Raw genomic sequence first — 17,134 nt, forward strand, 5'->3', positions numbered from 1 at the left:
GGAAGGGAGGGAGGGAGGGAGGAGGGAAAGGAAGAAAACCCAATTCAATTTGAATTTCAGATAAACAATGAATATTTTTTTAGTATATATATGTCTACATACTTTGGGACACACTTATACTTTTAAAAGTATTCATTGTTTATCGGAAATTAAAATCTCACTGGGCAACCTGTGTTGTATCTGTCTGCCCTAATTTGATATAATAATAAGAGAGGAAATTTTACCTGGGATTGTTGCTAGTTTTTGTTGTCCCTTCCCCCAGGGGATGGTTAATGCCAAACTTTGTCACAGAAATTGTTCAGCTAGTCCCTTTATTTTACCCTTATTTTGGAGTCTGTCTTAAAATATCCTCCAATATTCCTCATCCATTTTCATTTTCTTTCTTTTTCATTCATAAGCCTTTTCCATTTCAAGGCGCAGTGAACAGCTCCAGGTACATTCAAGAATCCACCCTGATACCTATCTCAAAACTAGGAACTACTAACTTTCCCCAGGGGCGCATAAGCGGCCAAATCCAGAACAGAGAGCACGAAGAATTAAGACTAGGTCTTAGGGCTGGGGATGCCAAACCGCGAAGGAACGATTGCTGCAGTGCTCTTGGTGCTTCCAGAGGTGAGCAAACCGCCTGGGCACGTACCTCGGTTGCAGTTTGTCCCCGGCCCCCAGCTGGGGTTGTGTGGGTGGCAACCAGTCAGTGTGTCTCTCTCACGTCGATGTTTCTCTCTCTCTCTTCCTCTCTCTCTGCCCCCCGCCCTATCTGAAAATAAATGCAAAAATGTCCTCTGGTGAGGATAAAAAGAAAAATGAATGTGCATTATTAGACTTTGACTTATTAAAAAGAAGAATAAACTTGAACTACCATTGAGAAGAAGCAAGCTATAAGGGCTTCATAAAATGTAAACCACTAGATAAATAGAGTTTATTATCATTATGTTAATGTGGCATCATGTTACATGCTGTGAAAATGGACAGAACATAGTCTCTGCTCACACCAATAAAGATATCAGCCAGTTGGCTCTTGACCAAGAGAAACAGTTTATTGTAAGTACACTAAATTTCTGTTAATATTGGAGCCTATTTAAAGAGAACATTTAGGAAAGCACTTTCATTTTAAGAATAGAACTTTGAAAATTAATTTTATTTTCAAACACTAATAAAAGTTAGTGTTTATCAAAACTTAGCTGTATGTGGAAAAAAGAATACTTTGTCAATAAAGTTTAATTTATTGTAGAGTAAGTGGATCTCATTTCTGGTTTCTGTAATTTGAACAATGAAATTATCTAGCTGCTGTAAGTACACAAGAGTGGCATCTAGTGGCCATTCCCATAAACTACAGCTCCTTGAAAGGTCAAGTCAAAGAGACAAGTGTCAACTCATCCATCCTGCCAGTGGTTACCATATTTGCAGATTTCACGGATGAATAAATGTTTATTAAATGGACACTTATATGGAGTCGCCAAGACTAGGTGGTCCTCATCTAATTAATCTTTCCTCTAGCTGATGCCACATTATAAGCAATGTTGTGCTGGAGCTGATCCATGAAGGCTCGATTTCTTTTCGTCTCTCTGACATCACACAGGTAACATGAAATTGACCATAGTGGGAGTATTTATACCTCCCCTCAGAAACTGTCAAATGCTACATATCAGGATTTTTTACATTTTTTTCCAGAGAGTCAGTTTACCAGTACACACTGGTTATAAGTGTGTGTTTATGGCCTGGTCTACTTCTAACACTGTCATTTTTACAAATAAAATAAATTTTAGTAAGTCTATACTCACTATGAGTAGTGTTACAAAAAATAAATTTTGGAAACAGAACAAGCCCTTCTATTAGTGATTTCAGCAAGTGATTCTGTGTAGTGCTATTGATATTGCTAGTCGATCTGAACATTAACGTTATCTACAAAGTTCCCAGGAATGATCACTGGCATTTCCAAGTGTTTGAGCATTCACTATAGGCTACAATTATTTGTAAATACCGAACAGTAGAGTTGCAAAAATATGATTCTACAGAACGCTCCAATGTGAAATCAGAAACTGCTCTAAAATATGCATCAGCAAGAGCAATATTGAATTCAGCAGCAAAATCTAGACTAGGGCAAGCAGACAAAACACTTTTCTCATTGAAAAAGGAAATGAGCGTCATCTTGTACATCAAGATTTTGGGTTCAATCCCCGGTCAGGGCACACACAGGCGTCAACCAATGAATGAATAAATAAGTGGAACAACAAATTGGTGCTCCGTTTTCCCTCTCTCCCTTCCTCCTCCCTTCCTTCCTGTCTCTAAAATCAATGAAAAAACAAAAAAGGAAAACAAGATCAAAACTATCAGATGGAACAATTAATGCTTTGTGCTTTCGAAGTTCATTTTAAAATAATAACTTTTAAATTTTAAATATTTGTGGTACTCAATTTTTAAATTACTTTTCCTTGGCATTTATTTTGTGTTAATGTTCTCTCTTTTTTAAATTCTTAACTGAGGACATTTTTCCATTTATTTTTTTCAGATAGTATGGAAGGGAGGGAGGAAGGGAGAGAAAGAGAGAAACATCAATGTGAGAGAGACACATTGATTAGTTGCCTCCTGTACAACCCCAGGGGTCAGGGATCAAACCTGCAATTGAGGTACATGCCCTTAACCAGGAATCGAACCCATGACCCTTTCGGCAGGCCGATGCTCCAACGGCTGAGTCAAACTGGCCAGGGCTGTTCTCTGCTTTTTAACGTTTCCTATATCATGTCTATATCAAGTACAAATCATTTTTACAAGTTACTGAAATAATCTTGTCCAATGTATTGGTTCATAATAGTAAACTATAAAACTTCTTTTTTTACTGAAAACATCTGAAATTTAGCATCTTAGTATTACAGAAAATTATTCAGTTTCTTATTATTGTCACTTATTTAAAAGTCATATAAATAAAGTGTTATGAAAAATGCAGAATAATTTATGATTTCCTGAGAATTCTTGGATCCCAATTTTTCATTACTGAATGCTAAATATTAGCATCAGTTGGGAATTTAGAAACATTACTCTGGACCATTAACTTTCAAGATGTTTAAAGCAGCAGTTTCTTTTTATCAAACAAAATCTACCTTGGAAACAGAAGATATAAAAGAGGTCAAAATGAAACTCTGGGTAAAGGAGACAAAGAAAAAGGAGACATAATTCTGTCCTGAACTTTGCAAGTTGCTGAGTGACTCAGGATCTGTCACTGCGGTGTCTCTGAGTCTTGGTTTCATCATCTGTAAACTGCAGTTGATACAGTTCTCCTGAGGCTCCAGGCTGGTTGTGGGAGATGCTGCTGCTGGAAAGCTTTGCAAACCTGGGACACCTGGTAGAGTGGCAGGTACTAGGCAGACAGAGGACTTCCACACGCCTGCTACAACCCTGATGTGAGCCTGATGGAGGGAGCAAGGACTGGAACCCCAGACTCCACACCTGGGATGGTCTTGGTCTCTTCCTCTCCCCCTCTTCCCTTCTCTCTCTCTGCCCGTGCCTGTCCCTTTTAAGGGCTGGGCCTTCAAGGTCAGCAATACATTGGATTTAAATTAGAGTCATTCAATAACTAGTGGGGATCAGGCAGTAAAACTCAGAACATTTGATCTCTCATGTAAAAGTTACGGATTATAAAAAGGGAAGGTGAATTATGAAGAAGTTCAAAGTTCACTGAAATGGGGACCAGAAAGTTGTATTTCAGCCTAGAACTGCCATAAAACGTAGAGGAATCTGTCAGTTCCCTCCCCGAACTTCAGATCACACAGCTGCAAAAGGCCAGGAGGGCTTGTATGACTCAACTTTTCCACTCAGAGAATTCACGCGGCCTCATTCCCACGCTGAGCGCACACAGGAAAAGGCTCTGACTTGGTCCATCTGTGGTCTGGCGTGTCTTGCTAAGTGGAGCTCTGGTGTTGCTCAACCCAGAGAGCTCTTTGTGCAAATAAAAACTATTTACTGAACAGTAATCATAAAGTTTACTTTTCTTAACCTTTGTACCAATTTTTTAAAAAATATTATCACATGTAATAAAAACCAACACATGCTTGTTCAAATAAATTCAAATACAGAAGTATACAAAATAAGCTTCCTCCTCCTTCCGAGCCTGTCCCAGTGGTAATCATATCCTTCCAGACTTTTCTCTACATTTATACAAGCACATATACATGTGTATATTTAGGAGTGTTCTTGCTTTTGTTTTCTTGGGGACAAGTGATATTTTTTTATTTGCTCTTTTTTTTTTTTTTTTATGAGACAATTCTGTAACTGGCTGTTTTTTCTCTATTTATAATGGGCAGTTTCCAAGTTAGTTCATTTTTGTAATGCTTATTCATTCATTTGGTGGATGTACCATAATTTTTTTATTTCCCTATGGATGGATAGTTGGAACTTTATAATGTTTTGCTATTAAGAAAAATACTGTGCCCTGGCCGGGTAGCCCAGTTGGTTAGAGCGTTGTCCCCATACGCCAAGCTTGCCAGTTCAATCCCTCATCAGGGCACATACAAGAAGCAACCAATGGCCCCCAGTAGGCTGGCTCAGTTGGTTGGAGCATCATCCTATATATCCAAAAGGTTGCAGGTTCTATTTCCTGTCAGAACACATACTTGGGTTACAGGTTCAATCCCAGTCGATGTGCATATGGGAGGCAAGCCATCAATGTTTCTCTCTCACATCAATGTCGATGTCTTTCTCTCTCAAATCAATGCATCTTTTTTAAATTAAAAAAATAAAAGAATACTGCAAGAGCACCCTTGGACATACATGTGTGCACACGTGTGTGGGTGCTTCCACAGGTAAGAGTCAGGAGGTGCACGCAGCACAGCACCTAGCCAGGGCTTGACAAGCTCCTCGTTACTCTCATCCTTCTGGCATCAGCACCGGAAAAGTGCCATTTCTGTCACCCCACCTTTATCTGTAAGCTGTCCTGCCCACCGATGCCCTGAGCCCAGCAGCCTTCTTCATCTCCCCTGATGCCACCGTACTCTGTGCCTTGGCCCCGAGCGTGGGATTAACAGGCAGAGCAAATTTAAGCCTAAATCTTGGTGAGCGCTAAAGGTTAAGTCAAAGATACTTTGCTGCTGTTAACAAATAACCACAAACTTACAGGCTTAAAACAACACACATATTATAACAAATCTGTTAGGTAGAGAAAAGTATTATCTTACAGTTCTGGAGGTCAAAGTCCAAAATGGGACTTGATGGGCTCAAGTCACAGTATCTGCAGGGCTGGCTTCCCATGCGGAGGCTCTGGGGAAGAATCTGTTTCCTTGCTTTTTCCTTGCCTGGGGGCTACCTGCATTCTGGAGGTGGCGCTTTTTAACTCCGAGCCTTCTTCACAGGGCATCCCTCTCACCCGAGGTTCCTGCCTCCTTCCCCACATTTAAGGGCCCCTTTGATTACCCTTTTTGATTACATTGAGCTCTCCTGGATAACCCAGGATAACCCTCTTTTTAGATCAACTGGTTAGCAACCATAATTCTCCTTTGCCATGTAATATGTCATATTCACAGGTTCTGGGGATTAGCATGTGGACACCTTTGGGAGACCATTATTATGTCAACCACAGATACCAAGTTTGAAGGGAGGAACAGAGCCCATGCAGTAGTCCTCTAAGGAGGTTAGATCTGTATATCTGAGAAAGATCCCTCTGAGGTCAGTAGGCAGTGGGCAGGTAAGGCCAGGGAGACCGGTCAGAGGGTATTGCAGTGGTGAGGCCTGTGCAAGGACAGCGGCAGGGGGGAGGGGGAGAGGGCATGAGGAGGGCAGGCTGAGGGGCAGCCGCTGTGCCTGCATCTCAGAAGTTCCGCAGGACAGAGGGCCCCTCTGTATGATGCAACACAGCCCTGGCCTCCTAAGTGGGGCCTGTGAGAGGCTGGAAAGGCCTTGGCCTGAAGTCAGAAGTGGTGGCAAGGAAGCCCCTCCCAATCTGGGCCCTGATAACTCCTCTACAAGGGGGGGTGGGGAGCTCCTTGGCAGGTTCTGCAGCCTGGCCTGGATTTAGGATCAGGATCCGTGTGCTGTCTCAAGAGGCAGAGGGTGGATGGGGTACAGCCAGACCTGACCCCAAGCTAGGTTTAGTCCAGGACACTCCCTCTATGCAAACACAACCACCCACCCACCCAAACACACCACTCAGGCCCAGAAGTTCCTGCAAGCACTCTCGCTCCCAGATCCCAGCATTTCCTCCACACTTAGTAGCCATCCTCCCACTTCCCAGCCACCTCAACCCTGAGAGGGAGGCGTGTGTGTGTGTGTGTGTGTGTGTGTGTGTGTCTGTTCTTGTCCTTTTGTCTGTCCCAAGAACTGATGTCACCATTTCTATGTCTGCGTTTGACTGTTTTTGTCTTTCTATCTGAGATTGGAGTTGGTTTATTTTATAATTTTTTGAAAAAACAGCTTTTGCTTCATTTCCTTTGTTAGTTTCTTGCTCTTTCTTATTCAAAAGCAAACCATTCATTACAGAAAATACAGATAAACAAAAAAGGGAAAACATTTGAAATACAAACCTTCCCACCCAACCAGACACAATCCCTAGTTAAGACCTGGACATGTAGCTTTTTTCTATGTATCTTCCATGCATCTAAGTGTATTTTAACAAAAATACACTTTTACTACATGGCACTTATAGTTCTCTAATTTACTTTACTTTTACTTACTGATATAAGATGAATGCCCTTTCATATTAATGAATTTAAACTTATCTCCTTGTTTTAAGCCTGTATTTGGTGTTGTGGCTATGCTAGGGTTTTCTGGACCAGCCCCTCCTGATTGGTGTTTCAGCTGCTTCTAAATTTTCACTATTACAAATGCACTGGATGAATGTGTGTGTGTGTACCTGTCTTTTCAAGTGCCATGTCCTGAGGGGAGTGGAGACCTGACAAGGCACAATGACCCTTTTCTACACATTGGAACAAGTGGTTGCCTTTAAGGAAGGTACTTTTCCAGAAAACATGTTATTTCAGGGCCTGCTGACTCCAGAACCCACCCTAATTGCAGGCAGGAGTGGAGAAAGAGCAGGGTGGGGCTGAGCCCCTCCTGACAGCTGGGCTTTGCTGACCCTCCCCTCTCAGACATCCTCCGGACAAGGCAGGGCAGGTTCTCATCTCTGCTCAGCGCGGGAAATGGAGGCCCAGCAAGTTAGTGGTGAGGTGGGGCAAGGACAGGGCTGGGTGGAACAGAGCAGGTGGAGCTGGGAGGGAACCCCAGGAGGAGAAGGGGAAGCAAGACCTGCGTGGAGAGGCAGTCTGCGGTGAGAAGCCTTGGGAGGCCTTGCAGGCTGGCTCAGGGCTGAGGTCTGCTAAGCCGTAAGTCCAGCCCTCACCAGATGTCATCTGGGGTGAGGCTCATGGTCTTCGTTAGAACTGTGTATGGCAGAGACCCCTTTCTTCCTCAGAGTCAGAGATCCAGGTGGGGGACAGGTGTGAGCAAGGCTCTAGGCCAGGAAAACCCAGAGCAAAGCAAATCCCTGGTGCTCTGGCCTTCCCTTGGTCCTGAGGCTATGACAGGGGTCGGCTGAGGGTTCGCTCCTGCAGACCCATGTAGGAGGAAAAGGAATGTAGCTTTGCTCCGCTGGGTCCCTGAGGCCGCAGTGCTGGGAGGCACTGGCCCAAAGCACCTCCCAGCGGGCGGCGGACGGTGGGCAGTTTCCGGGTGATGGGCAGCTGTGAGCACTTATGAGGGGAGATGCTGGAAGCACAGTGCCTGGAGCCTCGGAGGAGGCCAGGAAACAGGGACTAGTAATAGCAGTAGAACGAACTAGAGACGCTGGATTTGGAAACAGGAAGCCTGGGTTCACTGTGGCTCCACCCCAGATTTCCTGGGTGACCAGGAGCAATCCCTTCCCTTGTGGCCACCAGATAAAGACACTCCTGGCTTTGCTAGCATCCTGGTGCCAACCCAAGTCTCTGTCCCTGCACTGCCACCTCCCTCTCCTGGGGACACTTCTGGCTGGCCTGTTCCGAATCCAGAGGCTGCACTGGGCAGAATGTCAGGGGCACTTCGGCCGACACACACCACAACATACACACTCACACACCAGTGTTGCAGTTAAAATGATCAGAGACCAGAAGAAAGCACCGGCAGGGAAGGTGTATTCAAGATGATCGGAGGGCCACAGCTCTCTTCAGCATGTAGCACTGATTTCACGATCACCACATATTACAATGCTTAACAATTACATGTGCAGAGTATGTGAGTAACTACATGAGCACAAACATTGCTTGGCAAGCAGTAACTAACTCTATGTTAATATCTAACCTTTAAGTTTTATGATTTGTTTCCTCTATAGTAGAAACACAATGGGCCTCATGAACCTTTGAGACAGTTCCAAGCATTTGTTTCAGGAACTGCTTGCAGTTCCTTGACCTGCAAGACTCGCAGGGATTTTCTGTATTCCTTGTTCAGGAGTTAATTGAACATCACGGCCAGCAGGAATGTCTAAGGCAGCACTTTGTGAAGTAGCATGACACAGCTCAGTGACCCTTAGTTTGAATTCTAGTTCATTAGCTGATGATACAGCCCGGAACTCAGGGAACTGATAAGCACTCGTATTGTTTACTCCCGGGCCCCCAGCCAGGCCTGTTGACAAGTTTCCCTGAGGACCTGGAGTAAGGATTTCCAGATCTATCCTTAACTGAGCAACACTCATTGGTCCAATGCCTACTCTTACCACATTTTCTAGACTCCTGGAGGCAGTTTCTTTTGCTCATGTCTCTGATTGTTACTCTGTTTCCCTTTGCTGCAATCCCTTTTTACATGTCCAACTTTCCCATAGTTATAACACTTCATTTTATTCCGAGCCAGTCCCCCTTTTAATGCAGCAGCTAATAAATTAGCTGTAAAAGTGCCAGATCCCACATCCCTACAAGCCTTAATGTAGTCCTCAATAGTGCCTCCTTGTTGTTTCACCGAAATCAAGGCCTTTTTACAATCAGTATTGGCATTTTCAAATCCTAAAGTATGCAAAAGAATACTTTTCGGTTCTTCTCCTATAACAGAGCATTTTATAGCCTCATGTAATCTAGATAAAAATTCAGGATATGGTTCAGTAGGGCCTTGCAATATTTTTACAAATGATTTTCCTACTTTTCCTGCAGACTCTATTTTCTGCCAAGCTGTTAAACATATACTCTTTATAGCTTCCCAGTCTGAAGGTATAAGTAAATTATCATTTGCAAAGGCTCCCACAATTCCTTGAACATATGGAGAACTTGGACCATATGTACTAGTAGCATTCTTTTTTGTGTGTGTGTGTGGTATGTGCCCCTAGCGGGACTGAACCCAGGACTCTCTGGTCCGCAGGTCAATGCTCAACCGCTGAGCCAAACTGGCCAGGGCAAGTAGCATTCTTAAGTAGTGTAAGATATTGAAACTCAACTGCATTATGATTAGCTTGAATATAACCCTGTGGGTATTAGCATTAGCAGGCATTTGCCGTCTGATTACTGGAAATAACTTACAAGAATCATCTCCAATATGAACACCAGGTGACATTGCACTATCATGTTCCTCTAAAAGTATTTTTCCAACTTCAGATGAGTATGGAAATTGAAAATATGTCCTTTTCCTCTATTAGCAATAGCATATTGAGGTTCTTCTGGAGGGGCAGTAGGCTGGTTAATTACTGGATAAGCCATCTCAGCCCCTTTTGTGTTTTGTATGTCAAGGTGAGGGAATCGAGAGAGCAAAGTAGACCGCTCAACCTCCTTCCCATCCCTTTTCTTCTCTTTTCTATATTTGCCCAGATCTAGATATAGTGGTTTGGGACATTCGTCCTCCTCACTAGCTGGGCTAAAGGAGTCAGAGTCACTACCAGACTCCTTTTGAACTGTGTCTTTACTTACGACCTTGGGAATGCCTTCTGGAGTGTCATAGATACAAGAAGGTTCCTTGATTTCTTTATCAGACATTTTTTTCCGAATCTGATTGAAAAGCTGTAAAGCTAAAGCGGCTGAGTTAAAAGCAGACCAGGGTTCAGCATTAGTCAGCTCCCCAGTTTGATGAGCCCTTCCTAAAGCTTTTCCTACTTGTTTCCAAACCTTCAGGTTTAATCGACTTCTTTTATCTGGTGAAAACCAACAACAATGTTTCATTATTAAGGTTAAGAGAGAACAGAGTACATGCTCCTTAACTGACAATCCAGTACTTTTTAATAGAGACCTAAGTACTGCCACATTTCATCCATTAATGACGGGGAATTCCCCATGACTCCCTTCAAGATATCCCGAACGTTTTGCGTACCGGCCGCACAACCAAAAACCCTTTGGGTCTTACCTGTTCCCAATACTTACTTTCGAGCCCCAGTTGGGCACCAGATGTCGCAGTTAAAATGATCGGAGACCTGAAGAAAGCACCAGCAGGCAAGATGTATTCAAGATGATCGGAGGGCCACAGCTCTCTTCAGCATGTAGCACTGATTTCACGATCACCATGGCTTTTATTACAATGCTTAACAATTACATGTGCAGAGTATGTGAGTAACTACATGAGCACAAACAATGCTTGGCAAGCAGTAACTAACTCTATGTTAATATCTAACCTTTAAGTTTTCTGGTTTGTTTCCTCTATAGTAGAAATACAATGGACCTCATCTTTGAGACAATTCCAAGAATCTGTTTCAGGAACTGACTCGCTTGCAAGACCACGCAGAAAATTCGTCTTTAGCTGTGCTCCAGTTCTTAAGGATCCATCACACCACTCACATGCCACACACATCACACACATGCTCCACGCTCACACCACGTGCCCCTACACACTCCACACAACGAAGAAAAGTAGGACTGTCAGAGCCGCTCACCCCTCTCCCCTTAACCAGCCCCTCCCCCCATACCCACCTCTGAGCAGTTGCTCCTGCTTCACTGAGAAACAGACCTGAGGGCATGACACCCTCGGGCAGCATTTATCTCTGTCCCCACCATCCTTCCCTGCAGCATTCTCCTACCTCCACCCCAGTCCAGGCCTGAACCCTCTGCCCTGTTCCTGTGTGCTGGCTCCCAGGCCACCCCAGGGACTTCTTCCATGGTCTCTTCCTCTGGTGTACTCCGTGTCTCTTTCCAGTCCTCCTTTGGGCCTTACACAGGCTCAACCTCCGTCCTTTACTAAAAATAATGATAAACTATCCCTCAGTGTGACGCCTCTCCGGCCACAATACATCACTCTCCTTCCCTTCAAATTCCCTTCAACTGTGATCTTTCCTTCCTCAGCTCCCATGGACTCCACTGTCCTTGTGCGCGCGCACACACACACACACACACCACACGCACACCCTATACACAAGCACACCACTGTAGGGCTGCTCTCTTCACTCCACTCAGACCGTTCTCACCAAGGTTACTGTTAACTGTCATGTTGCAAAATCCAAGGTCTCTCCTCTGCACTTACCTTCGCTGGCCTCCTGATGCTGTAGCTAGATGACCCAGCCCCACTGGGGACCACTGTCTCCTTTGCAGGATTGCCAGGTAAAATACAGGACACCCATTAAGTTAGAATCTCAGGCAGACAACACATGTTTTAGTATAAGTATGTACCAAATATTGCATGGGACATATTTATACTGAAAATTATTTGCTGCCTCTCTGAGGTTAAAATGAACTGGCTGTCCTGTATTTTTATTTGCTAAATCTGGCCACGCAGTTCCCTGCTTCCCTGCCCACCAGCTCCCACCTTCCTGCCCCTTCTCTAGCTGTTCTGGGATGCTGGCCTTGACTGCCTTGCCTTCTCAAAGTCCCTGGGACAGGGCTTGACAGACTGCCCATCACTGGCAGCGTGAGGCTGTGCCCCGCCATTGCTTTGTTTCAGAGTGATGTGTGTTCCCAGCCTGCAGGCCCCTCCCTCCACTGACCCAGGGAGGGTTGTGACCACACAGTACAGGGGCAGAGCCCTGGGGCTGGAGTCCTGGTATTGGGTCCAGCTGAAGGGCACCTGCTCTGGAGCTGAGCTGACTCTCAGGTCAGAGCACCGAGGCCCATTCTTTACATCCCTCCCAGATCTTGCACCACAGCCTCTGCCCACCTGGACCTCTTGTCCCAAGTATTTCTTCGTGCCGGACACACTCACCCACCTCTGAGAACAAGCCCCTGCTGAGTACCTGTGGATGCACCACTCGGGGCCATGCTCAGCCAGAGCTGCTTTGCCTGAAGGCAAACCTGGGGGCGCAGCACTCAGAGGAGCAAAGGTGGGGGTATATTAAGGGCCTACATCACAATCTGACTTCTTTCCAGTCCTGCTTCCTCCTCTTCCCCTCACAGACATTGATCGCGATAAACATCATGCATCCCAAACTTTGTCTCAGTGTTCACTTTCAGAGAACATGACCTACAACTGTTCCCTTTACTCAGTCCCCAGGTCCTCCCTGCAGCCAGTTCCCTTCCATGTGTATCTATAAGGCCCTACTCGGAAGCTCTGGGGTCCAAAGTGACCAAGACATTGTCCCCAGGAGCTCCCTCCCTGGGCTGTGCCTCTCCCCTCCTCATGCCCATCCACTCCATCCCTCTCCATCAACCTGACTCTCTCCCTGGCCCCACACTTCTCTGCACCTCTGCAGCCCCAAGTTTCTCTCTCTCTCTGAGTCCTTCTCGTGGCGGCCACATGGCCAAAGTGGCCTGTCTGGGCACACTCAGAGGCTAGAGGCCCGAGGCACCCCCCAGGGGCAGTCCTGACCCCTTAACAGGCAGAGCCTAGGGGAGCCATTTATTCAGGGCTGAATAGACACATACTAACCAGGGGACTCAGAAATGTGTACCCTTCAAACTATACTCTAAATATGGCACAGTATTTATTTCACAGATACAGAAAAAACTGATTTTCTATGGAAAAAATCTGAGTCTTTATTTGTGATGGAAACAAGAGCTTTGTTGCATGCTCTCAAGATAACATTTGGACGTATATGGCATTGTCTTTGAGCTCCTGTCATTCCGGAGAGACTCAAGTCACTCCCTCTCTAAGAATGGAAGTGATCAATAAGAAAAGAATAGTAAAATCTCATTCAAAATATGTTTCAAAGTCCTCTTCCTGGCTTTCCTGTTAATAAAATATCTCATACTTTCTGTGACTCGGATTTTCTCTTGTTTCCTTTTGTGGTTTTCTAACCCTGACTCTTGGGAGACCCATAAAAGGATATACATTTTCAATTATAAAATAAATAATTTGTTCCCAGGAGATAGCCCTTTGGTTTCAGAATTTCAGGGCTGATTTCAAGCACCTGGCAGGGTGGGCCTCGGGGCTGGCCTGTGTGGGAGGTGCAGGCACCGGCAGCAGAAAGGCTGGGTTTGGGGAGGCGCTAAGAAGTCGTTTGTAGAAATGTCCACTGAGGGCGCTGCTTCCTCTGGTGCAACAGAACCAGCTTCTTAGGCATCCTGGGGTTAACCTGGGTGAACTGAACTCCATTCACAATCAATCCAATTCCCCTGTAGATCAGAAGAGCTGGCCCACCACACAACCCAACACTGTTCGGTCACTCACTCTTCAGACCTCTCCTGAGCCCCATCCTGGGAGTAGGATCCAGTTGACCTCTCAGGGTCCCACCTGGTCCCTCCGCTGTGGATCTCCCAGGCCAGAGGGCACAGCAGCCCAGGACAAGATGCAACAGGGAGTTTACCGAACACATGCAGGGAAGGGCAGGGATGGCAGACGGAGAAGTGGGACGTGAGGGAAGGCTTGTTCGGGAGTGGGTGAGACTGACCCACCAGCTGAGCAGATGCTGGGGCTGTCAGGCCTCACATGAAGGTCCAGAAGTCCCGAGCACCCGCCGCCACTGCCTGGGCATGGCGACCCGGCCCCGTGAAGAGAGAAGCCTCCTGGTGAAACGTGGCCACTGTGAAGCTGCGGCCAGGGCCTCCCTGGGGATCCTGGGCCTTCGAGTCACAGCTGAAGCAGCAAAGGATGCAGGTGATGGCCACGGTGACCACAAACAGCACTGCCACCATACCAATCACTGCCGTTTCCATGGCCCCACACAGCAGCTGACCGATGAGCAACCTGGGTTGCGGCTTGGAGCCTTAGCTCCCCATCTGAACCGGGCTCTTGCTGGTGACAGGTACCCAGCTCTTCCAGCCGCCGTCCCTGCGGTCTTCTAAGAAGATACTGGTCTGAGGACCCGGGTCATGCCCCTTCTGGCCCGCTGGGCACTCCGCATGGCACTACTCCGACCTCTGTCACTGTCTCCTCAGTCTGGCCAGGCTCCTGAGCTCTGTGGTCTCCACTGGTAGTTTCTGGAAGAAACGCTGTCCTGAAAGATGTGCGCTCAAGACGCCCTGAACGCAGGCGCTGGAAGGAGGGGGCAGAAGACTTTGCTCACAAGGAGCCTTGCCAACTCAGCCCTCTGGTGCCGCCTGCGGATTTCAGGAGCGTTTGTACACTCAGCCTAAAGACAAAGTACTCCCCCTCCTGCGGATCCAGGATGAGCTGGGGCTCCTCCCCTGGAGGAACCTTGACCCAGTCCCTAAATCAGCCTATCTGCTGCCTCCTGAGACCCTGGCCCTGGGCTGGGGGCAGGGACACAGGTGGAAAGGAAGCAATGCCAGCCCTGGGCAAGGCGGGGGAGTGGGGGAGTTCGCTGGGAGTGCTGTGGGGGCCTGGGCAGGGGCTGGGGGGCAGGGCCTGCTTCGTTTAGCCTCCTTTTCTGCGTGGGGTTGGGAGAGTGCCGTTAGATAGGGCGGGGACATCTGGCCTTTGTCCTCCAGTCCCTGGACAAGCCTTCTTCCGTGCCGGCCTTCCCCCAGCCTCCGTGCTGCCTGCTTGTGCCTGCTGCTCACCCTCGGATGTGAAAACTTACCCTGGGCTTTTCCGGAACAACGGCTCTGGCTGCACGTGGTACCGTGGTCTCAGGACCTGGGGCCACCCCGGAGCCAGGTCACCGCACACCCCACCCTGGGTGCTGAAGCCTTGGTCCTCCTCAAACTAGGCTCCAAGATGTCTGAGTGGCTGTGAGCACTTCCTGAATTCCTTCCTCCGGTTGTGAGTGAGGGCCCAGGGCCTGCGCAGCTGCCTGTGGCCCTTGGTGACTGCACTGACCCCACCCCCCAAGCACATCCATGCCATTCTCGCCCTGCCCTGCCCGTCAGGTGAGGGGGGGGGGCAGGCCACTGAGTAAGTCTGCCACACAGTCACTCGGTCACAGCCCTTTCACAGCCAACACCTCCTGAGACTGCCACCACTTCTATAAAGGGGACGAGTTATTATTCCACTTTACCCGAACTCTGAGACATAGAGTAGTGAGAAACAACAATTCCAGGTATAGGACACAGCCAGGCATTATCTCATATAATCGGTCCAGCAACGCTGTGAAGTGATATTGTCTCCGTTTTACAGATTCAGATGCTGGTGATCAGAGGTCACATGACCTGCCTGTGGCCTAGTGCTAATTGGTAGTGATCACAAGAGCACCAGATGGCCGAAGGGGGCTCCCTGGCCTTTCCTCCTAGTTCAGTGCTCTTTTCAGAGTGGTCGCCTCATTCTGCAGTTTTACTTATCAGAGTATAGAGGTTCAGAGAGGCCAAAAACTAGCCCAAGGTCACACAGCCTGGGTCCCTTTTAATTTCTCCAAGGCCCCAGTGAACTTTCTTTAGCACCAGCTTTAGGAAAAGGCCTACACAGAGAGTAGGAGAGTGACCACTGGGAGTAGGATGCCCTGTTAAATCCTCACGCTCCCCTTTTCTAAGGTGATTGAACAAACCTGGGCATGGGGCTCCTCCTCCAAGAGAGCAGAGGAGGGGCTTGGAGCAAGCCAGAGCCATGGCAGGAAGCTGGACACCTGGGATTTTCTGTATGAACTGGGACAACCAGAAGCAGAGAGAAGAAAACGTGAGAAACCAATCTGTGGTGCTGATGGTTTCCGATTGAATTACCAAGATCAACTGGTCAATCCAGGAGGGAGCAGGTATCAGGCAGACCTGGTTTCAAGCTGGGTTATTTGTTCCTTTGATTTCTCGTTTGCCTGTTCTTTGTGGGTGAATGGAGTTGGAGGCCGACTGTGGTAGGTATGCATTGTTCAACATTTTAAAACTAGAATAAAGGACAAGAGTTCAGCCCTCTTATCTCCTGCCTTATATCGGTTTCTGAGATTTCAGGACCCGTCTTTGATTCACCTATAAAATAGACCTTCCGCCCTGGCCAGTTTGGCTCAGCGGTTAGAGCATCAGCCTGCGGACCAGAGAGACCCGGGTTTGGTTCCCGCTAAGGGCATGTACCTTGGTTGCGGTTTGTCCCCGCCCTGGTTGGGGTCGTGTAGGTGGCAATCAGTCGATGTGTCTCTCTCACATCGACGATGTTTTTCTCTCTCACTCTTCCTCTCTCTCCCCCTCTCGCTCTATGTAAAAATGTCCTTCCAGTCCATCCTCATAATAGGCATTCGGTATTTGAATGGAGGCCGTGTGGGATGAGAGGGGCCTGGGTATCTAGTGAGGACAGGCACAGTCTGCTTTGAAGGCTCTTAGGGGTCTTCATGGAGCTCACACTGGCAGTCTGCAACAGGAATAACCAGTGTGGCATCTCATGGCTAGGGCAAAAAAATAACCATGGGTAAAAGTGGACCAAGTTCAGATACCTCCTGCAGGAGTAGGGCTTCTGCAGGTCCCAGAGATTAGTCGGCTCTGGAGATGGGTTGGAATGGTAGAGCCCTGGAGGCCAGCCTGGGCAGCCTCACCCTCCTCCCAGCTCTGCACCCTCTCCCCCAACCCTCCTCAACAGTCCCTTTCCAAGGCAGCCATCAACCTTTGCCCACAATTCAGAGATGTTTGTCCTAAGGGTGTTTTCCATGTCTCTTTTCTTTGACTTGTGACTTGTGTAACCCTGTAACATACAGTCCCTGCCCTGAGTCCCAGGTACAATGGGACTCCCAAAGACATCGATCACTTGGATATGTATGTGTCCTCCCAGCATCCATCATTGTCAACTGTTCAGAAAAAAAGACCATCTTCTATACATTCCTCTTGTATTAACAAAGGAAAAGGTGATGGCAGGCATCCCAAAACAAAGAGGATGCCAACCTCCCAGAGGGCACACTTAGGAAAGGCAGACCGTTCAAAACTGACATAGGGCTCTGCAGAGACCAGGGCAGGGAGGTCCAGACTGAAGGGCTGCAACCTCCACCTGTTAAATGTTTCCTGTCTATCAGACCCTCCCCGACCCCCAACAC

At 47.3% G+C, this 17,134-nt stretch overlaps 1 protein-coding gene across 1 annotated transcript; it reads right to left on the reverse strand.

Moving 5' to 3' along the window:
• Nucleotides 1-13,227: 13,227 nt before the first annotated feature.
• SPAAR (small regulatory polypeptide of amino acid response) lies at nucleotides 13,228-14,204 on the reverse strand. The gene has a single exon (XM_036261886.1). The coding sequence runs from the start codon at nucleotides 13,944-13,946 to the stop codon at nucleotides 13,716-13,718; it is 231 nt and encodes a 76-aa protein (XP_036117779.1). The 5' UTR covers nucleotides 13,947-14,204; the 3' UTR covers nucleotides 13,228-13,715.
• Nucleotides 14,205-17,134: the final 2,930 nt, after the last annotated feature.

This window comes from Molossus molossus, unplaced genomic scaffold (assembly GCF_014108415.1).
Source record: "Molossus molossus isolate mMolMol1 unplaced genomic scaffold, mMolMol1.p scaffold_m16_p_14, whole genome shotgun sequence".
Classification (NCBI taxonomy): Eukaryota; Metazoa; Chordata; class Mammalia; order Chiroptera; family Molossidae; genus Molossus; species Molossus molossus.